The 23,213-nt window shown below is 37.4% G+C and overlaps 1 protein-coding gene across 10 annotated transcripts in view; it reads right to left on the minus strand.

Moving 5' to 3' along the window:
• Positions 1–1,402: 1,402 nt before the first annotated feature.
• Positions 1,403–23,213, minus strand: part of LOC107850894 (protein SABRE) — a 41,173-nt gene continuing 19,362 nt past the window's right edge. For 8 of the 10 annotated variants that reach the window (XM_016695698.2, XM_016695701.2, XM_047400955.1 and 5 more), the window contains 12 exons: positions 19,759–20,115; positions 19,535–19,653; positions 19,088–19,337; positions 18,150–18,374; positions 16,580–16,719; positions 4,436–4,508; positions 4,120–4,221; positions 3,896–4,027; positions 3,374–3,679; positions 3,121–3,288; positions 2,551–2,923; positions 1,403–2,062 (listed from right to left, as the gene is read on the minus strand). In XM_016695698.2, coding sequence (XP_016551184.1) covers positions 1,962–2,062; positions 2,551–2,923; positions 3,121–3,288; positions 3,374–3,679; positions 3,896–4,027; positions 4,120–4,221; positions 4,436–4,508; positions 16,580–16,719; positions 18,150–18,374; positions 19,088–19,337; positions 19,535–19,653; positions 19,759–20,115 — 2,346 coding nt within the window. In that variant the 3' untranslated portion in view covers positions 1,403–1,961. Of the gene's footprint in view, positions 2,063–2,550; positions 2,924–3,120; positions 3,289–3,373; positions 3,680–3,895; positions 4,028–4,119; positions 4,222–4,435; positions 4,509–11,931; positions 12,087–12,630; positions 12,722–16,579; positions 16,720–18,149; positions 18,375–19,087; positions 19,338–19,534; positions 19,654–19,758; positions 20,116–23,213 lie in introns of those variants that run through there. The other 2 variants (XR_007048306.1, XR_007048305.1) reach the window with 2 other exon arrangements.

Consider the following 23,213-nt stretch of genomic DNA (forward strand, 5'->3'; position numbering starts at 1 on the left):
TTAAATATTTTAATTGACGATGTTAAATGTCGGTTATGTGACCAAATCAAACAGAGGATTAGTTGCACTTATTTGCTGAATGCAGATGGACGAATCAGGTAAAGACAGAGTTGGAATCATGGTCAAGTATTAGCACATAGGGGAAGAGAGTAGCACAAAACCTCACCTGGATAAAAGGAAGACGTTAGAAATAATTCAAAAAAGAGATTACAACTACAATTTGTGGAGCTAGAATCTACCATACATGGATAGCAAAGAATTGGAAGTTGTTTAGGGGAATAACATTGGAGCTAGAGTCTACCATACATGGATAGCAAGGAATTGGAAGTTGTTTAGGGGAATAACAATTGCAGTGGAGGCAGCAATCATCCAAATCAAGAAAGAAATAGTTGAAAGGTTAACAATATTACAGAAGACTAGGAAAGCTAGTAGTTGTAGTTACTTGATACAGAAACTTTATATTTAGATAGGTTCTTTATTTGTTTGACTTACTGAGACTATAAGAGAGAAACTAACCTTCTTAGAAGGTAGGTTATCTACTTGTAGTGTTCTATACTTGTAAACACTTGTTCTTGTTGATTGTTAATGATAATTTTCACAGTTCACCAAAAAAAAAAAAAAAAGCTTTCCCAAAGTATCATGATAAAAGGGTCTCCTTACAAAAGAATATTTATTAACTACCATGATTTTAAGTAAAGTATAGCTGAACACCATCTATGAAATTAATTAGAGAAAAAGTACTACGATGATTTATGCTGTTCTCTGAACAGCAAATATTCCCTGAATTATTGTATCATTCTCCATTGTTAGCAAAGCCTCATACACAACACAAACTACTATAGAACAGTTCAAGAGTTAGTTATTACATGAGCTGACAGTACTTCATCTCGTCATTTCCAAAAGCCACGTGACGAAATCCAATCAAAATAAACACTAGCGTCAAACATATATACTCAAATTCAGTTGAATGAAAATCTTTTAAAATCAAACTACACGAGAAAAGAAAATCTTTTAAAATCAAACTACACGAGAAAAGACAGTCTAGTGCACAAAGCATCTCGCATCAGCAAGGTCTGGGAAAGGACCACACACCAGAATGAGGGCATATGTAGAATCAAACTTCTAGCATTCATCAGAGCCTTAGCCACGAAATGATTGGCATCATCCCACAACCCAATAACTCGACAAACCAGAATACACAGTAGGAGTAATTTTTGGCCTTTTTCCATTTTTATTTTATTATATAATGATTATGTTAGTTGATTAGGCAAATACGCACCAATATTTAACAGCGAGGGCATAGTTCACCCCAAATTTATACGGAGGTCAAAAGTAGATCATTTCGAAAACCATAGAGACAATTTGGGACCTTTCTCCACAACCACAGTGCAGTGCGAAAGACTTAGCAAATGAAACTTCATAATTTTACAATGTCAAATCACAAATGTGGTACTTGCAGTGACAAACATTTTGGCTTCTTGCTAAACACAGGACATGATTACAAAACTTTGAACTATTACAAGTCCAAAAGTCCATTCTACATTGGTGACAGAATAAATACAGAAGAGAAAGAAGAGAAAAAAAAACAATGACTCAAAGGAGTCACTTCACATCTATTTCCAAGATATATTCAGAACTCTAAAAAGGCAACGATATGTTAATAGGTAGTAGACTTATGTGTGCACAGCTCTTACCTTGTTCTGCCTTTTTTTTTAGAACAAGTAGGCATCTCACACAACCTAAGTAGGAGTCAAGGCTGCAAAACAAAGTCCTATTCGAATGGAATGGCTGCAATTGGCAGTCCCACTTTAGATCCTAAAATCATATTCTTTTTACTGTTATCAAGCCGCGAAACAGCCACTTGCAGAAATGCAGGTTAAAGGCCCTTGTGGTCCGTTCCTTATCTTGACCCCGCGCATAGCAGGAGCTTTGGTGCACAGGCTGCCCTTTATTAAGATCTGCTAATCCTGCTCGTAAAGTGATGTTTCGCTTGAAGAATCGCTGTCAAATGTGGGGTTCCCACTAGGCGATGAATGAAGTGAATCTTTTTGAGAAGATAAACCTGGAAAGAACTAGGTCAGCATAACTGTCACTGATACTCAATGTAGCATGGAGATTAGAATATCATAATACATCAGTCACTGATATTCAGCTTAGCATGGAGGTTAGAATATCACAATACATACATGGACACTCGAACTTTGACCTCAGCTGGCAAGTAACACACCAACTTTGAATATGCAAATCTAGACACCTCAGCTTGTCTTTACTGTGTCAGTTGAGCACTCCAACTTACATATTTATCATCTAGACACCTCTAGAAGTTAGGTGCCATGTCAGCATCAGGTGTTCACGAGACACAGTGGAGACAAGGAGTGTTTAGTTGCCAATTGAGGTGTCTAGATATACGTTCTTAAAATTGGAGTGTTTACTTGCCAACTAAGGTCAAGTTTGAGTGTGTATATATATTATGCCTTTGATATTTTATCCTGCTCATGAAGACGGCCCAATATGCAAAAATGAACATTATAATGTCAGAGATCCACCAACCTTTTGCTCCTCTGGGACGGAACTTCTTTGTATGTCGTCTAATCAGTTTCTTGGCCTTTGTTATGGTTAGTTGTCTGGCAAATGGAGAGAAGTCTGCCTCACCTTCACTCCATTCAGCGTGCAAGTCATCTTCTTCACCCCTCATTGTCCGAAGCACGAAAGCCTTAGCCTTTTTGCGCTGAGAATTAAAGAGGCCCTTCACTGAGGTGACAAAACCATCACCTGCACCATCAGTGGGACGCTTAGGCCAGGATAACGGGTCCTGCTCAGATTTTTCAGCTGAACCACCATCACTATCACTGAGATTCATATCAATATCGGGAACCCCAGCAGCACTAGCTTCCTTTTGGTTGTTTGCTTTAAACTTCTTGCCCTGTATTAAAATCAACAGATATAGGCCATAAGCTTTAAGAACCCCCTGAGGTAATCTAACAGTCTCAGATACTTATCACGGAGAAAAAAAGTGGGGTGGTTATAATGTAGCTACATCAACCAGAAGCTGAAAATATTGATCTAATATCTCCAATAATTAGGCAATGAAAAGTTGCAATAAATTCCAGGGATTATAACCTGCATTCCCGTTACTGATTTAAGAACTCCCCAGATGATATGCTTCCTAACTCGTGAGAATAATCTCTGCCAGGTCCCAGTAAATTCAACACGATGGAATGTATCCATCAGCAATCTCATATCACCGACAGCAAATCTCGATCCTTCATATGTAATTTGTAACTCAACCTAACCCATGCATAAATAAGAATGAGTTAGTTATGGAACCAACAAATTTACAAAACAAACACATTATAACACAAAATTGACTTACTTGACTAATCTTGATATTATGGAACTCTCTCATTCTTCGGGGCCTAGATTTTTTCTCATCATGTGCCTTCCCCACCCTTTTCTCCTCATTAGAGGAACGACCAGATTTAATTAATTTTGATTCCTTGGATTTGCTTCTGCTACCTTCATCTGGATGCTCAATACTTGCAAGGGGGCCACTTTTTGAAGAAGAAACACTTGATGAGTGCATTTGCAGCACAAGTTCATTAGCAACAGATTCGGCTACATTTTCTTCCCAGTTTCTATCAAAGGAGGACGTCCGTCTTAACTTTTGGTTCTTTGTTGCCTGCACATATTGAACACATGAAACTCATTTGTTGAAAAAAGTATGCTTGAGAGTTGTTTGGTTAGATATTAAGCAAGTATACTGAAGAACTTGTCCGTGTCAGTAAAAATAAACTTTAATAAAGAAGACGCACGAACCACAGTTCACTCCATCTCTGATTCCATTAGTAAGCAAGATGAATAAGTAAACAACCAACTTAAGGGATCAGGGACTCACCTGGGATAAATCACCATAAGAGGAGGACGGAGAATCTTTAGTTAAATGGCTACTTGACACTGGTGCTTCGTGCACTGGAGTGCCTTTCTTTGCACGCTTGGCACCGGCTGTGGTTGAAACTTTCCATACTTCCTACAAACAAAAAAAATGTTTTGAACATTATCTTAGCATATGGGTAAAAACTCATTGCGTGGTACAACTGATAAATGGGAACTGAGACACACCTGCCGCCTGTGCGAGTCTTGCTCCTCTTCTGGAAAAAAGTATGCCCACATCATGCTGTACATTGACTCAGTAAGATGTATCTTTAAGGGGTAAATATCCACCTACACAAAGGAAAACTCTAAACAGGTTATAAGAGGAATTGTCACAACAGACGACAAAAGAATGCAAAAGGGTTGATCTCTTAAAAATGTCCTAATGAAAGCATCTAACGAATAACTCAATGAGATAACGGTAAGTTCCCGACTATGCTGCATCTTCTTACAGAAAAGAAATTTGAAGGTTCAATATCTTTCTCCAAAAAAGAACTATTATTACCTGCAACAGTTCTATGGGAGAGTTTCCGTCTTTTGGAGCCCCCTGTTTAGCATCTACCCGGACCATCACCTTTCTGAGGCAATGAAAAGTAAAAATAGTATGATCAGTGTTAGAAAATGAGTAGGAATAGGAATAGTATACGAAATCATACTTGGAAAAGGATAGTAATGTAGTGTCTATAAATAGGATCTCAATGTAATAATTTAGATACACAATTCAATAATATTTTCTTTTATATTTCTCATATGGTATCAGAGTCAGGTTTGGTGAGAAACTTACTGGGAAGAAAACTCAATAAGACAGCCCCGTACTTCAATTTCCGGCGACTGTCAAGTCTAATTTGAGCCCTCGTCAATTTTATAAGTGTTGTGTGTGAAAACCAACACTACCACAAGGTGCGAAACACCCAGGCGAGCAAACCCTAGCGACCGAATCTCATATCTGGCGATCCACGCGCCGCCAAAAGTTTCAGATCTGCACCTCACGCGCCGGCGCGTGCAATATATTCCGGCCAGTTTCCGTCCAGATTTCTTTTTCAGTCAGCTCGCCCCTTCATTCCAAGGCTGTACCGATAGCTATTTCTTGATTCCGGCAATCAAATTCAATTTTTTTCCGGTGATTGACCCAATTTTTTTTGGTGACTAACTTTTTTTGCTCAGTTTAATCCTATCATTAAATCTGAACCCTTAATGAGGAGATCAGAAAATCAAACATCACAGTCCATGAAGAATCGACGAGGGAGAGGTCGATTTGGAAGATCTCGACCTAGGTGTAGTTATCGTAAAAGGCTTGGGCATACTCGTGGTGTATGTTATTCTCGACCTAAGTGTAGTTATTGTGATAAGCTTGAACATACGCGTGGAATATGCTATGCTTTGCATGGTTTACCACCTAAAAATATTCATGTTGCTTAGTCTAACACCGCAGGTGATCAACGGGTGTATTTATCTGACAAGGAATATCATGAGCATCTTCAGTAACGAGCAAGTAAGCATACATCTCTATCAATAGTCTCAACTGCATAGAAATCTACCTTTGGATCATGGGTTGGGGACTCAGGTGCTTCTGATCATATTTCTGGCAACAAGTCACTTCTATCTGATATTGTTTATTCATAGTCTCTTCCAGCTATTACTTTAGCCAATGTGATCCAAACAAAATCAGGAGGAGTTGGACAAGCCAAACCCTTATCTTCTGTCACTCTAGACTCTGTTCTTTATGTCCTTGGTTGTCCTTTTAATCTTGCATTTGTTAGTCGTTTGATATGTGCCCTTAATTGTAGTATAACTTTTTTTATGATTCTTTTCTAATGCAGGATCGCAGTACGGGACAAACGATTGGCACAGGACATGAATCACAAGGCCTTTACCATCTTACCTCTTCAAATTCTTTCACATCATGCTCCGTTATAGACTCTCCAGACCTTATTCACAAACGTTTAGGACATTCGAGTCTATCCAAGCTACAGAAGATGGTGCCTAATTTGTTTAGTTTATCCACATTAGATTGTGAGTCGTGTCAACTTGGGAAACACACTCGTGCTTCATTTTCACGTAGTATTGAGAGTCATTCAGAGTCTATTTTCTCATTAGTTCATTCTGATATTTGGGGTCCTAGTAGAATCAATTCACCCTTAAAATTTCGTTACTTTGTTAGTTTCATTAATGATTTTTCACGATGCACTTGGGTTTTCCTAATAAAGGATCGTTCTGAGTTATTTTCTATATTCAAAAGTGTTAGAATATTGGTAAAAATAGAAATAGTATATAAAAATCCTACTTAGAAAATGATTGTACTATAGTGTCTATAAATAGGGTCTCGATGTATTTATGCACACACACAATTCAATAATATTTTTCTCCATTAATTCTCACATGGTATCAGAGCATTGGTGAGAAATTTTAGAAAAGAAAACTCAGTCACCGTGCATCAATTTCGATGACTAATTTGTGTTTTTTTATTTTGTTGTGTGGAAAATACAACACCACTAAGAGGATTGGGAAGCTCAGGCGACAAAAACCCGACTAAAACCGCCGGGAAAAATACCAGCCACGCGCTGACATACGACTGCTGTAATTCTGAAATTCCGACGAGATCTGGTCACGCGTGGCGTGTGAACCCATTTCCGATCGAATTTTTGAGTTGTTCTTTTTTTTGTTGGGGTCGCCGATCCATTCCGACTCCGACCAATTACTTTTTTTTTCAGATTCCGGCAATATTTGAAGATTTCGACCGTCGGAACCCTAATTCCGGAGACATCAGATTTTTTTTTCTATTCTACGAGTTTTCAGACATCCAAATCCCGTTTCTTGGTGTTTTCAAGTTAAAATTTTCAAGATGTCTTTTGGGTATGATGTTTTTGGCCCCAAAACTACTGGAATTGGAGGTTCAATTCCTATGATCACTTCCGAACCATTAATGGAAAGTTCAAATTATTTAGGGCTTCCTCAGTTGAGTTGTGGTGCAAAGGTCAAGGTGTCCAAGATCACTTAACGAACAAGACTAATGTGCTAGATGAAAAGGCAAAATCTAGCGTGGAAGATGCGAAAGCTAAAGAACAATGGGAGAAAGTTGACGCTCAATTATGTAGTCTCTTATGGCGATCTATTAATTCCAAGTTGATGCCTATGTTTCGTCCATTCCAGACGTGTTATTTAGTTTGGGAAAAGGCTCGTGCTTTATACACTAATGACATATCTCGTTTTTATGATGTGATATCTCGAATGACCAACTTGAAGAAACAAAAATCTGATATGTCTACTTACTTGGGACAAGTACAAGCAATTATGGAAGAATTTGATACATTGATGTCCGTCACTGCGGATGTGGAAAAACAACAAGAGCACAGACAGATGTTGTTTTTAGTTCTTACACTTGTTGGACTTTCTATTGACCATGATATTGTACGTGATCAGATTTTAGTTAGTCCTACGGTTCCTACAATTGATGAGTTATTCTCTTGTCTTCTTTGTCTTGCCACGCCTCCCAGTAACAAAGTAATTTCATCACCCGTTGTTGACTCTTCTATTCCTTGCATCTCAAACCATAGAAAAATGAACATATCAGCCTATGAAAAATCAGCGAGGAGGTCGTTCTGGAATCTCGATCGAAGTGTAGTTATTATCATAAAGTTGGACACACTCAGGATATATGTCATAGTTTACATGGTCCACCACCCAGTTATGATCTTATTGCTGTAAAGGAATATAATGAGTTCCTTCAGAATCGAGCAAGTAAGAAGATATCTCTACAGCCTAATCGACTATCCAATAATGCTCATATTGCCTAAACTGAATATGATGATCAGTATTGAGCAAGTAAGAAGACATCTCACAAGTAGCCTCGGTTGCCCAGCCTGATGCTTCTATTGCTGATAATCCTTTTGCTTGTGTTTCACAGTCTAGTACTTTTGGATCATGGGTTGTGGACTCAGGAACTTCTGATTATATTTCTGGTAACAAATCACTTTTGCCTGATATTGTTTATTCACAATCTTGTCCTGCTATTACTTTAGCCAATGGGATCCGAACAAAACCAAAAGGAGTTGGACAAGCCAAACCCCTATCTTCTGTCCCTCTAGATTTTGTTCTTTATGTCCCTGATTGTCCTTTTAATCTTGCATCTGTTAGTCGTTTGACACATGTCCTTCATTGTAGCATAACTTTTTTTGACGACTCTTTTCTAATGCAGGATCGTAGTACGGGACAGATGATTGGTGCAGGACATGAATCACAAGGCATTTACCATCATACCTCTTCAATCCCTTCACAACATGCTCCGTTACAGACCCTCCAGACCTAATTCACAAACGTTTGGGACATCCGAGTCTATCCAAGCTACAAAAGATGGTGCCTAGTTTGTCTAGTTTATGTACATTAGATTATGAGTCATGTCAACTTGGGAAACACACCCGTGCTACTTTCTCAGGTAGTATTGAGAGTCGTTCAGAGTCTATTTTCTCATTAGTTCATTCTGATGTTTGGGGTCCTAGTAAAGTCAGTTCACCTTTAGGTTTTCATTATTTTGTTAGTTTTATTGATGATTTTTCAAGATGTACTTGGGTTTTCTTAATGAAAGATCGTTCTGAGATATTTTCTACATTCAAAAATTTGTGCTGAAATACAAACTCAATTTGGTGTTTCTATTTGTACTTTTCGCAGTGATAATGCCTTAGAATACTTATCCTCTCAATTTCAGGAGTTTATGACTCATCAAGGAATTGTTCACTAGACATCTTGTCCGAACACCCCTCAGCAGAATGGTATAGCAGAAAGAAAAAATAGGCATCTTCTTGAGACTGCTCGCACTCTTCTTATTGAATCCCTGTTCCACTGCATTTTTGGGGCGATGCAGTCCTCACATCTTGTTATCTAATTAATAGAATGCCATCATCTTCCATTCAAAATAAGGTTCCCCATTCTATATTGTTTCCTCAGTCACATCTCTACTCTATCCCCCCCTCGTGTCTTTGGGAGCATATGCTTTGTTCATAACTTAGCCCCTGAAAAAGATAAATTAGCCCTTCGTGCTCTCAAGTGTGTCTTCCTTGGTTACTCTCAAGTTCAAAAAGGGTATCGTTATTATTCACCGGATCTTCGTCGCTACTTTATGTCCGCCAATGTCACTTTTTTTAATCTCGACCTTACTATGTATCTTCTGATCATCTTGATATCTCTAAGATTTTACCTGTATCTCTAGTCTTACCCACACCAAACTTACCCGAACCAACCTTTGAGGTATCAACTGTTACTTCACGTCTCCAGCTGTAGTGCCACCACTTCTGACTTATCATCGTCATCCGCATCCATCATTAGTCCCAGATGATTCATGTCATGCATCGGACGTTGCTTCTACTGCGGACTTGCCTTCTCCTAGTCAATCAATTGCACTTTAAAAAGGTATGTGTTCCGTCTGTAATGCTAATCCACATTATACTTTCTTGAGTTATCATCGTTTATTATCACCCCATTATGCTTTTGTATCATCTTTATCCTCTATTTCCATCCCTAAGACTATAGGTGAAGCCCTTTCTCATTCAGGATGGAAGCAGGCTATGATAGATGAGATGTCTGCTTTACATGCGAGTGGTACTTGGGAGCTTGTTTCCCTTCCTGCAGGTAAATCTACTGTTGATTTGCCATTGGGTTTATGCAGTCAAAGTTGGTTCAGACGATCAGGTTGATCGGCTTAAGGCTCGCCTTGTTGCCAAAGGATACGCGCAAATATTTGAGCTTGATTATAGCAACACTTTTCTCCAGTGGCTAAAATAACATATGTCCGTCTTTTCCTATCCATTATTGTCGTTCGTCATTGGCCTCTTTATCAGTTGGATATTAAAAATGTTTTTCTGCATGGTGATCTTGAGGAAGAAGTCAATATGAAGCAACGACCTGGTTTTGTTGCTCAGGGGGAGTCTAGTAGCTTTGTATGTCAATTGCGCAGTCCACTCTATGGTTTGAAATAGTCCCCTCGAGCTTGGTTTGGAAAATTCAGCACAATAATTCAGCAGTTTGGCATGATTCATAGTAGAGATGATCACTCAGTGTTTTATCGACATTCTCAACCAAATCTGTGTATTTATCTGGTGGTTTATGTTGATGACCTCATTATTATCGGCAATGATGAAGATGGTATCACTAAATTGAAGCAACATCTCTTTCAGCATTTTCAGACCAAAGACCTCGGCATATTGAAATATTTTCTAGGTATTGAGGTTGCTTAGTCCAAAACAGGTATTGTTATTTCTCAACGCAAGTATGCCTTAGACATTCTTGAGGAGACAGGAATGATGGGATGTAGACCCATTGACACTCCTATGGATCCAAATGCTAAACTTCTACCAAGACAGGGGGCGCCACTCATTGATCATGAAAGGTATAGACGGTTGGTTGGAAAGTTGAATTATCTCACCGTGACAAGACTTGACATATCCTTTCTTGAGAGTGTTGTAAGTCAGATTATGACTTCCCCCTGTGATAATCATTGGGATATAGTTGTTCGTATTCTACGATATATAAAGTCGGCTCCAGGTAAAGGACTACTCTTTGAGGATCGAGGTCACGAACATATCATTGGATACACAGATACTGATAGGGTAGGATCACCCTCAGATAGACGTTCTACTTTCGGATATTATGTTTTAGTAGGAGGTAATTTGGTGTCTTGGAAGAGTAAGAAACAGAGTGTGGTTGCTCGATCTAGCGCGGAAGCAGAATATCGAGCAATGGCTGCAACAAATTGTTAACTAGTTTGGATCAAATAGTTGCTAAGAGAACTAAAATTTGGAGAAACCGATAAGATGAAGCTCGTATGCGATAATCAAGCAGTCCTTTATATTGCATCTAATCCCGTGTTTCATGAGAGAACTAAGCACATAGAGATCGATTGTCACTTTGTCAGAGAAAAGATACTCTCTAAAGATATTGTTACAAAATTTGTGAAGTCAAGTGATCAACTTGTAGATATTTTCACCAAGTCACTCACTAGTCCTCGTATTAATTACATTTGTAACAAGCTAGGTACATATGAATTGTATGCACCAGCTTGAGCGGGAGTGTTAGAATATGAGTAGGGATAGGAATCGTATACGAAAGCTTACTTGGAAAAGGATAGTAATGTAGTGTCTATAAATAAGATCTCAATGTAATAATTTAGATACACAACTCAATAATATTTTCTCTTATATTTCTCACAAATGCAACGGAACAAGAAAAAACAACAGTATGATTTCCAAGAACATTGCTAGGACAACTACCAGTCTTCCAATTAACAGATTTTTCAATTTTCATTTAACGACGCTTCCCTTGTTTCCTTTTCAATAGGTATGTCTTATGGTGTTTTCTCGTAAGTGGTGACCAAAAAAGGAAAAGAATTATATGCAATGCAAGCCTAATTATTTTCAGTAGACAGCATCTTAAACGAAGTGTTTTATTCTTTTAATTCTAGGAAAAAGTAAAAGAGCCCCCTGTCTTGACTTTGCTACACAAACTCAATAAATTATACAGGAATCGAACACCAAGTTAACTAGGTTTCAGTTAATAAGGTATACAGAACTATTTTGTTTAATCAAAGCATATACACTCGCATATCAGCGTGTAAGTACTTTGGTCAAAACTAATTACCCAAATATGGAATTGTTGATTAATTGCCTCAGCTACTACAGTAAAAGTTAGAGAAGTTGCTGAACATAATCCAGCGTTTTAGCCATGTTCTGTTAACTTAGTTGCTGTTTTTTAGGAGTTAGTTGTTCAGATTTTTAGGATTTTGTTGATCATGGAATCATGTGCAAAGTAGTTGCTTAATTATAGGCTCTAGTTGTTGCATTTTTTCTACACAATTTCAGTTTAATGAAAGTTCAATCTTTCCAACAGCAAATATTCTTCTCTCTTTCTTGCCTTTGTTCAGTTTCTAAGAGTTGAAGTTACGCTTAAAACTCTAACAAATTGGTATCAAGAGCTCTCTTCTTGAGGGACCTGTATTTGAGAGAAACATATTTTTTTGTCTTCTATGGATTCAGAAACTCCTTTCACTGCACTAGCACCACCTTCTTCAAAGGTGAACGCTATAATGTACGGGCAGCAAGAATGGAGGCACTTATGGAGGCAAACGATCTGTGCGAAAACTGTTGAGGACTACGAAGTTTCTCCCTTGCCTGCAAATCCAACCATGGCGCAGATGAAGAATCACAAAACAAGAAAATCAAAGGCTAGAGCAACGTAATTCGATGCAGTCTTATCTTAGGATTACGACATTGATATCAGCTTTTGAGGTATGGAATTTCCCTAAGAAAGAATATGAAGGAGATGAACGGATCAAAGGTATGCGTACTCTTAACCTAATTCGAGAATTTGAACTTCAAAAGATGAAGGATTCAGAGACAATCAAAGATCATTCTGACAGATTACTCAACATTGCCAACAATGTAAGATTACTTGGCTCTGAATTTCCTGATTCTAGATTGATTCAAAAAATTCTCATAACAGTCACCAAAAAGTTTGAAACAACTATTTCCTCACTGTAAAATTCTACAGATTTGTCACAGATTAGTTTGGCAGAACTATTGAATTCCTTGCAAGGACAAGAATAGAGAAAACTTATGAGGTCAGAAGGATCTGTTGAGGGTGCACTGCCTGCAAAAGTCCAATCAAACCAGGGAGACAAAAGAAAGAAGAACTGGAACAAGAAGGAAAACTCACGTTCTCATTCTCCTTGGATCAATAGGGGAGCGAAACATGATTTTCCTCCTTGCAAGCATTGTGGAAAGAAGGGTCATCCACCGTTCAAATTCTGGAGAAGGCCAAACCAGCAGTGTGAGAAATGTCAGCAGATGGGACATAATCAAAAGATTTGCAAGAACAACACCCTGCAAACTAACGTTGCACAGGTAACTAATCAGGAAGATGAAGAACAACTCTTTGTAGCGACCTATTTAGCAACTAACTACTCGAGTGACAAGTGGCTTATTGATAGTGGTAGAACAAACCACATGACATTTGATCGTGATCTCTTTAAGGAGTTGGACACTTCAATAATTTCCAAAGTAAAAGTTGGTAATGGAGACTATATTCCTGCTGAAGGAAAAGGTACTGTGGAACATTTCCACATGTACTGTGAAGAAATATAAGAGAATAATATTATTGAATTGTTGTAACTATATTATTACATTGAGACCCTATTTATAGACACTATATTCCAATCCTTTTTCTAATAGGACACTAAATTACAATCCCTTTCCAAGTAAGATTCTATATGTTATTCCTAATCATATTCTAACAGGTACAAAACTAATCAAAGATGTGTTTTTTGTACTTAATATTAGTCATAGTCTGTTAAGTGTCAGCCGATGCTTGAGAATGGTTTCAAACTTCTCTTTGAAACCAATTATTATCAAATCAAGGATGAAGATGGCCGAAATTTATTCAAGGTAATGATGAAAGGAAGGAGTTTTACGTTTGATCTTTTAGATCATGACCAAAAAACTTATTCTACAACTAAAATCAATGCAGAAGTTTGGCACAAAATACCAAATTGCAGAACTTGTCAATTTAGAAAGCAAACAAGGCTTTCTTTCAAGAAAGCAACCTGGAGAGCCACTGAAAAGCTAAAATTAATCCACACAGATCTAGCTAGTCCTTACCAAACTCCGTCACTCAAAGGGAGTAAGTATTACATAGTTTTCATCGATGACTATACGAGAATGTGTTGGATTTATTTTCTCAGGCTCAAGTCAGAGGTTGCCACTATTGTCTGGAAATTCAAGCAGTGGATTGAAAATCAAAGTGGTTGTAAGATTCAATCACTAAGGTCCGACAATGGCAAGAGTACACATCTTATCAATTCAATACATTTTATGAAGAAACCGGAATTGAACACCAACTCACTACTCTATATACTACACAGCAAAATGGAGTTAGTGAGAGGAAGAACCGTACCATAATGGAGATGGCTAAATGCTTGTTACACGAAAGGTTTTGCCAAAAGAGTATTGGGCAGAAGCTGCTCATACCTTAGTCATTCTACTCAATAGGCTTCCAACAAAAGCTTTAGAAGGAAAGACACCATTTGAAATCTGGTATGGTTATACACCTTTAAAAAATTTATAAGTGTTTGGATGCTTGTGCTTTACTTATGTGCCACAGAGTAAAAGAGATAAGCTTGATAAAAAGGCGGAAACTGAAATATTTGTGGGTTATAGCACTGTTTCTAAGGCTTACAAAATTTTCACCTCATACAAGAAAAATTCTGATAAGTAAAGATATGTATTTCATGGAGGATAAAAAATGGAATTGGGAAGAAGCAGAACCAGTGTTACATCCAGAACAAAGCAAAACACTCCAACAGAAAGAAGATGAATTGGTGGATGATGTCCCAGTGAAAGGCACAAGATTACTCTCTGATATCTACCAGAGATGCAACATGGTTGTTCTTGAGCCAGTAGATTTTTGGGAAGTAGAAAAAGATCCAAAACGGAGAGCTGCAATGAAGGAAGAACTCATCATGATTGAGAAGAACTAGACGTGGAAACTTGTGAAAAGACCTGACAACAGGAAGTCATAGGAGTGAAATGAATTTTCAGAACCAAGCTGAACGCAAATGACTCTATCAACAAGCACAAAGTCAGACTTGTTGAAAAGGGGTATGCTCAAATTTTTGGTATTGATTTTTCTAATGCATTTGCTTCTGTTGCTAGATTAGAAACCATCAAATTATTGTTGTCTATAGCTGCACAAAAAGGTTGGAAAGTGTTTCAGTTGGACATTACATCTACATTCTTGAATGGCTATCTTGACGAGGAAATTTATGTTGAGCAACCTGAAGGATTTGCAGTCAAAGCTCATGAAGATGAAGTGTATCAGCTAAAAAAAGCTTCGTAAGGACTAAAGCAGGCGCCTAGAGCTTGGTACAGCAGGATTGATGAGCATTTGGTGCAGTTGGGTTTTAAAAAGTCTCAGCTTAGCTACTCTCTACATTAAAGGTGATGGAACAAATCTTATTGTTATTTCACTATAAGTAGATGACCTACTGGTTACAGGAAGCAATGATAAACTTGTTCAGAAATTTAAAGAAGATCTGCAACATACTTTCGAGATGACGGACTTAGAAGAAATGGTTTATTTTCTAAGAATGGAAATCAAGCAAGAGCAAAATGAGGTTTTCACTTGTCAAAAGAAGTATGCAAGAGACATTTTGAAAAAGTTTAGGATGGAAAATTGCAAAGAGACAACTATTCCAATGTGTCAAAAAGAGAAGTTGAGCAAAAATAATGAAGCTAAAAAAGTGGATGAGACTCTTTACAGAAGTATGATTGGATATCTCATATATCTTACAACAACTAGACGCGACATTTTATATGTTGTAAGTTTTAATCTAGATTCACTAATTGTGCAACTAACACTCATTTTAGAGCAGCGAAAAGAGTGATAAGATATGTTAAGGGAACACTAAATTTTGGAATCAAGTTCTATGCAAATCAGAAGCACATGTTGCAAGGGTATTCTGATAGTGACTGGGGTGGTTCTTCTAAAGACATGAAGAGCACTTTTGGTTATGGTTTTAATCATGGTTCAGGTGTATTTTCTTGGTTCTCTAAGAAGCAAGAAATTGTTGCACAATCGATGGCTGAAGCTGAGTTCATTGCAACAACATCTGCTGCAAATCAAGCCTTATGGCTTAGAAAAGTGCTACTTGATCTGAATTTAAAGCAAGAGAAGTGCACAGAGGTGTTTGTGGATAATCAAGCAGCTATTGTTATCTCAAATAATCCTGTTTTTCATGCAAAAACCAAGCATTTCAATATCAAATTATTCTTTCTCAGAGACGTGCAGAAAGAAGGATCAGTTGGGTTAACGTACTGCAAATCGGATCTTTAACTGGCAGATATGTTTACCAAAGCCTTGTCAAAGAGCAGATTTGAATTTCTCAAAGAAATACTTGGAATTTGCAGTAACTGAAGCAAGGAGGAGTGTTAACTAATTGCCTCAATTACTACAGTAAAAGTTAAGAAGTTGTTGAACATTATCCAGCTTTTTAGCTATGTTCTGTTAACTTAGTTGCTATTTTTTAGAAGTTGTTCAGATTTTTAGGATTTTGTTGATCATGGAATCATGTGCAAAGTAGTTGCTTAATTATAGGCTCTAGATGTTGCTTTTTTTCTGTATTTACGCACAATTTAAGTTTAATGAAAAATCAATCTTTCCAGCAGCAAATATTCTTCTCTCTTTCTTGCCTTTGTTTTGTTTCTAAGAGTTGAAGTTAAAGCTTGAAACACTAACAGGAATAATTGAGTACTAAGACCAGATTTTGTTCTATTAAGTTCATGTGATGGTTAGGCATGAAGTAAGTGCAAAAGAATAAGTATAACAGAGCGGGACAAGACAGCCAATTAAGGGCATGAGAGACTCAGGAATCATGTTTTTCAGGTGCTCGAGAAAGGCTGAAAATGAGGGCATGTCGCAAAAGCACGTTATCCTCAATTCAGGAAGAGGACTAAAGAGATGAAAGCTCATTAGACATACATACATAGCCATAAAACAGTGACTCGATTAAGAAACCAACCAGCAAAAGGAGAAAAGCACAAACAAGATGCATGACTAATAATGCAAGATGTATAACAGAGACGAAATGAAACAAAAAAAGCAGCATTACTTTCCCCATTCTGGAGGAGGATTCCATGCTGATAGAAGCATATCTGACTTGGCATTTGGCAGGCAGTTTCTCACAACAACGTACTTTATTGTGAACTTAGCTTTTCCAATATCTTTGTAATCCCGGTCATAATCATATATCTGCATTGAGAATGGCAAATAAAATATTTTGATTCAAGAGGTTTCATGTGAAAGAAACTAAACGTATCAGAATTTAAGATTCCAAAACAGCTAAAAAGGACAACTAATCACTTTTTCCTGGTCAAATGCATTACTAAAATCAAGAGAGCTTCCTTCCTCAGGAAATAGCAAGAAATGGGCTCACCTAAGCCCTGCTCTTCTTAGCCGGTACTTTATTGTTCAAATGTAAATGTCCTGATCTGAACTTTGCTAACCTTTTTTTAACAAGAACCCATAAGTTGGATGTCTTAATTAATAGGGAACAAATGCTAAGGAGGAAGAGGATATAGCCTGGCCTCCTCAAAATTATTCGAGGTGAGAATCTAGAGGTTGGATCCTCCAGGATCTCAACTCTAAGTTTAAGATTTGGGGATATAGATTCAGGTATGGATACGGGTGTGGGGATTCGGCTAAAGATAGTTCAAATATCTAAAAATAGAGGTATAAAACCTAAATTATAAGGTGTTATGAGGAAAACTTGAGGAGAAAATATTGATCAAGAGGAAAATCCTGAAAGGATTTAAAAGAAAAAACAATAACATAGAAATTTCTACATGCAAGGTATTCCATTTTCTTCAATTTCACCTTAGCTTTTGTTTTGATTATGGAAATCACTACATCTCTCCTGGATTTCCGTGTCGATTTTTGTCAAAGTACCCATAATCAGTTCAGTTGACCAGATCAGGTACGGATTCCACACTCATGTCGTGTCGAAACGGGTGCGGCACCAAAAGTGAAGAGTCTGAGTAGCTTAGTTCAAGTGCACCAAAATGGAGAAAAAACATTCTTTTACATTTAACTGACAGCAAGTCTTGAAATTATATGTACACTAAGCACTGAACTTTCATGAAGGACCAATGCCATGCAGTGGACTGTGGCACCTGTCTATTTAAAATAGTGTATTGGAAAATATCCAGTTAAACACTGACTAGACCAGCTAAAAATTGATCTGATCATGCCCTAACAGTAAACCAAAAGCCTTAGATGATAACTCTCACCTTTACAAGGAATGATTTATTTAGATTAAAAATAGAATTCATAGTTCAGAATGTGTTCTTTGCCACAAGTTTTGCATCGCCAACTTGTGGACTAGTATGTAGTTTTTCAATAGTATTTGTGGTTCATTAGGTGGGGAAGATGGTTTTCACAATTTTTAGAAAAATGCCATTTGGCAGAATAGAGAACCAACCTCAGCATGATGAATAGTGCAAAACCCTATGTTATGAAGTGTTTAACAGTACATTGCTGATTTGACTGACTAGTCTGACATAAAAGCCTACTGATGAAACAGATGCATATTTTTTAAATGGTATTACTTCAATGGAGAACCTCCAGGGGAATTTTAGCCAAGCAAAGATAGAATCAAACACGATGAAAGCATATAGACTCACCATGTCATTTATTTCAGCTTCACCAAATGATTTACCATCCACAAGCATACTCCATACAACTTTATTAATTTGCAAAGAGATACGCATAGCACAAGAAGGACTTTTGTTTTTTTCTTTCTCCATCAACCGTAGCTGTGCCGCCTTCTGTAAAGCCATTCTTAGAGAAGCAGATGAAACTTTTCTAGATTTTCTAGCATTTATCAGATCTTTCTTCAGTTTTTGCACCTGTAGATAATCAAGATAAAAAGTCTTCACTTTAATACACCTCCTATTTAGGTGAATCTACTAGAGAAGAGGGGCCAACATGCGAATCATCATAACTAGGGTTAATTCCTCAAAGAAAATAGATGCTAGGTTGAATATTTGGGCACATTTTGAAATAGTGAATGTAAAGCCAACCAGCCAATTGTTATTAGATTAACATAAGTTGGCTGCAAATGGGCGTGCTTCAATCTAACCAAAAAAAAAAGTTATATTGTAAGGAAGAGTAATGCATGAATTTGTTTGTAACAGAGAAATTTAGAAATTTAATATAAGAAAATTAGCCACTTAAGCTGAACTAGAAACCTAAAACTGCAACTTTGCATCTTAATCAAAATCTTAAATAAATTATAGTATTATTTTTTTGTAAGGTCAAATTTTTAGTACTTATTTTAAATGTTTTTCACTTCATATTTCAGTTACTTAGTTTTTTCAATTATTGTGTTCATATAATTGTTATTTGTCTTTATAGTTACTTTTTTCTGCATTACTTCTTCACTGCACCTTTCATCACTAAAGATAATGCTTTAATTTTCTTTTCGTTTACAGCCCCAACACACATTGGGAACTTTTCTATGCTTTTCGCCTTTGACAACACTATTATTTCAAAATAAAAAAGGTAGGGGACTTGTACCACATTCATATAGGTAAAGGGCTTCAGAAAGCTCCTGTCTTACCAATATGGACCTTCCACCACTAATAATCCAGAAATGACCTTCCTCTACAGGGCCCAATTCTGCGGAAACATCAGTCCAAAGAGATAATTTCCTAATATCTTCCTGGATCAACTTCTGCATTCGTGCTTTACGTTCAAGGTCCACTCTTGCTAATTCTACCTCTTCCACTCCATCAGGAACGACTTCATCAGCCTCTTCTTCATCATCTTCATCATCGCCTTCTGAATATGAAAAACTAACTTTTCGAGGCCTGAAGTAGCAATCTCAATTAACTTGTTGAAACTGAATAAATAAATGAGGATTTGGAAGCAACTGATCTAATATAAGTATATTAAAAGGGTTCTAAGGAGTTAATACGAGATAGATGCATTCACTCCCACATAAGCAAGTTAAACACTATAAGATGTTCAGTAAAAATTAATGACATATTTTAGTAGGTGTCTGTACTTTGGAGCCCGAGCAAGGAGAAGATTGGTCAACACATCTATCACAACTTGAAATTGGCGAGACGTCATTGCTGCTGTTATGTTATGTGAATTGAATGAAAGTTCCTTCAAGGGTTTCACCTGGATAGAACATTATCATAATTGAAAATCAAATAAAAGATATTTAACTGGTGATCCCACGACACAATGTCAACAGGTCATCACAGCTTCAGAAGCCAGGCATACCTTCAACTGCGTAGTTCCGCTTTTATGTCTAGTGTAGCGGAAATACATATCACAAGGCATAAACACTCTTTCAAGTAATGCTCCAGTGCGTTTAACTTTAGGTGATCTTCTACGAATTTTAGGGAGCCACTGCAGTCCAGCCCCTGGATCTACATCAGTCGGGGCAACATGTGCCTGTACCTGTTCTAGCATCACAGACAACTCCATGCGATTCCACATCACTTGTGGTTGAGACTCAGGAACTTGGGCACCTCCTCCATCAAGAGCCTGCCTAATTACTTCATAACCAATTGAAATAACTGAATGAAATGAACGAGCCAAAACACGACCGCTCACAGCAGCTAACAGAAATCTACCCTGTCAATGAGCAAGGGTTGTGTAGCATTAGCATAGACGAAAATCGAAGTATTGATATAGATTACACATAAATCAAGTTTAGACTTTCGTGTATCCCTAGGACTCCCAATGTCATGTATGTTGGATTACAAATTTCCCTGAAAATGCTTTCATAAGTACTCGGAATTGAACATGGAAAATTGGTAATGATACATTGATATTATTCAAAGGCAATCTCTCAGTTTCTTTTTTTTTTTATAACCGTGGTGTCCGGGTGGGATCGCGCGCACCTCAACTAATTCCACGGGATACCTTCCACCTCCCCGGGGATACCTGCCACCTCCCACCAGCAACAGGTACCAGGTAATTTTGTCCACCAAGGCTAGGACAGATAGGAAGAAATCACCTAATATTTGTCTCTGTTTCATTGAACCACTAGGCTACACCCTTGGGTGCTTCAATCTCTCAGTTTCGTCTGGTACTCAATGCTAGCATAAATCACATTTGAAAGTGGGAAGCACTTGGGGAAAACAAGACACACACTTCACGTAACTATACCATACATTACCTCACATTCATAAATGAAATATTCATTGTTATGCAAGTGTTTCTGCTCTAACTAAGAAAGACTTTCTCAGCTTTATTGAAAGCTTTTCATGTATCATGAGAGACATAGTTCCATGCTCAAACGCATTCTAACCGAATATATCCAAATATATGCATGATATAATGCAAATATTACCAGAAATATGCAATGGGATATTAAGGCAAATTCCATCCACAGAGTTACTATGAGCTCTGGAGGATATATCTGTAGTTGTATATAAAGAAAACAAAAAGGTGTTTGGTTCTGAGGTAGTCCTGACTTGAAATCAAATTTTCCAATACATAGCCGTTGCAGCAGGGAAAGGAAACAAGATGAGTATAAGAAAAAGAATTTATAACCAAGAAATCCTCGAGGGACACTGGGGAACGTTTCACAACTCAGTCATTAATGGGCCCAAAACTCTACCCTTCTCCTCTAACATACCAGGAATTTCTGCAACAGGGTTCAATCCGTGACATGCACCTAACCCACACATCACGTGTTGCAGTCTTACCACTAGACCAAAGCCCTAGTGGCAAATATTGAATCTAAGTTTTGGGCTAATTAATTTTGATTTTACCATGACAATTATATCAAGAAACACTGGCAAGAAAAGAAATCTGACATTCAACAGCAGACCTAGTCGAACTAGTCTACATAACAAACTACATAAAGAGCGAAATGTATGCTTCTCACCAGAAAAAGTAGAAGTCAAAAGACCAGATGTATATTTATCAACTATATCAACTATTCAAGTTTCTCTCTCAATGATTCCTAAGACTTAAATTGCCATTTGGAAATGGAAAAGGCAACACTTGTGAAAGCCATAATGAGGATACTGGAAATAATCAATTAAAGGAGCTGCAAACACATTTCGCGTTCAAAGAGGTTATGAGGTGAAAAGTTGCTCTAAAAGAAGTTTTATGTTCAAATGGCAATGCTCCATCACCACAGACAAACAGGGGAAGCATCTCCCAGAAATAATGGAGAATACTCCAGTGTTATCAAAAGCAAAAGCACAAAAAGCTCTAAGAAGTAAGATCTGTTGGAGCTTTAAGCACAAACTGCAAATGAAGTGTGGGCTTTAATGAAAAAAGGCGCAAAGAGAGAAGAAATTAAAAATTTATGCATGTTTAGTCCAAGATTAATAACTACAAGCATGAATGACGGATATATGAACAAAGAAATTGGAAAAAACAATCTACGATAAAGTGAAATATTAATTGTTTAGTGTTGCCTCTTCAAAAGAGGCTCATTCGCAAGGAAAAGTATGCCGTAGAACCCTGATGACTACATTGAACGGCATATTAAGCAAGGAGAAACGCTCAACGCGTTTTGAGCCTCACCTCAGAGCTTACACTGGAATGCTCAAATTTGAGGTTAAGAGATGGGATCTACGGAAAGTATTTTCTTCCTCATGCCATTAAGCAGTCCTAGAGGAGTTCATTTTCTTAAAAACTTCATGCAAGCAAACCCCCAAGTCAAAATAAAAAACAATCAAGATTCCAACAACCTTCTGCTTTCAGGGGAAGGGGAGAACTTGAAAATAACAACAACAACAACAACAACAAACCCAGCATGTTGAATAACCAGATTGCACCAAAAAGCTAACCCAGCAGGGTATTCAATCACTCTATTTTGTCTAGCATTCCATCAAACAGCATGTTGAATAACCAGATTGCACCAAAAAGCTAACAAAAAAAAAATGCATCTCTGTCTAAGGTTGTCTATGTTTCTCTTTTTTCCTTAACATATTCTGAATGCATCTCTGTCTAAGGTTGTCTATGTTTCTCTTTTTGCCTTAAACTATTCTGTTGTTTCTTTCGAGCCAGACAGTCCACCAAGTGGCCTGAGGTATGGTATTCCATATTTTTAGATATTTCTAACTAAGCCCCATCTGTTCCAACCTTCCAAGAGCTCAATAATTTTGGCATGATCCAACTCAAATCTTAAGATCCTTATTGTCAGACTGGTGATAAAGGCTAGTATATAACTAATTACAGCATTTAATCTCTTTCCATTTCTGTTGTGTTAAATAGCAATGTTGAAGATGAAGTCACAGATATAATAAGGGTGAGAATTTTTAATTTTTTTTTTTGTTGAGAGGCTATGGTGTTTTATATTAAGAATCAGCACTAAGAATGTTTTGTGATAACTGTACAGGAGGAAAAAAGTACATCTAGCAAAAGTATACTCCTTACTAGGCAAATCGTGATCCTAACAACTCAAGAATTTATTCAGCACCATCTACATGTTCCATGCAACACCAGAAACAAAAGAAAGCTATAAAATCTGATTTCAATCAGGTTGGGAATTGAAAAGCAGAAAGTCTGTTTTTTTAGTTTCAGATCATGGTGCTGGTTACTTATGAAGATAAGCTTTGCATTCTAATTACACCGCAACCACAAACTAATTGATTCGGATGTATCAATCCTCTATATGCATTCTGCTATTTTTGGTTGTGTCGTGGATAAGCAAAAAATTTGTTAACCTACTTGAAGGCAGTTCTCGTTGTTTTTCCTAACTTAAATAG

The sequence above is a fragment of the Capsicum annuum genome, chromosome 12 (assembly GCF_002878395.1).
Source record: "Capsicum annuum cultivar UCD-10X-F1 chromosome 12, UCD10Xv1.1, whole genome shotgun sequence".
Lineage (NCBI taxonomy): Eukaryota > Viridiplantae > Streptophyta > Magnoliopsida > Solanales > Solanaceae > Capsicum > Capsicum annuum.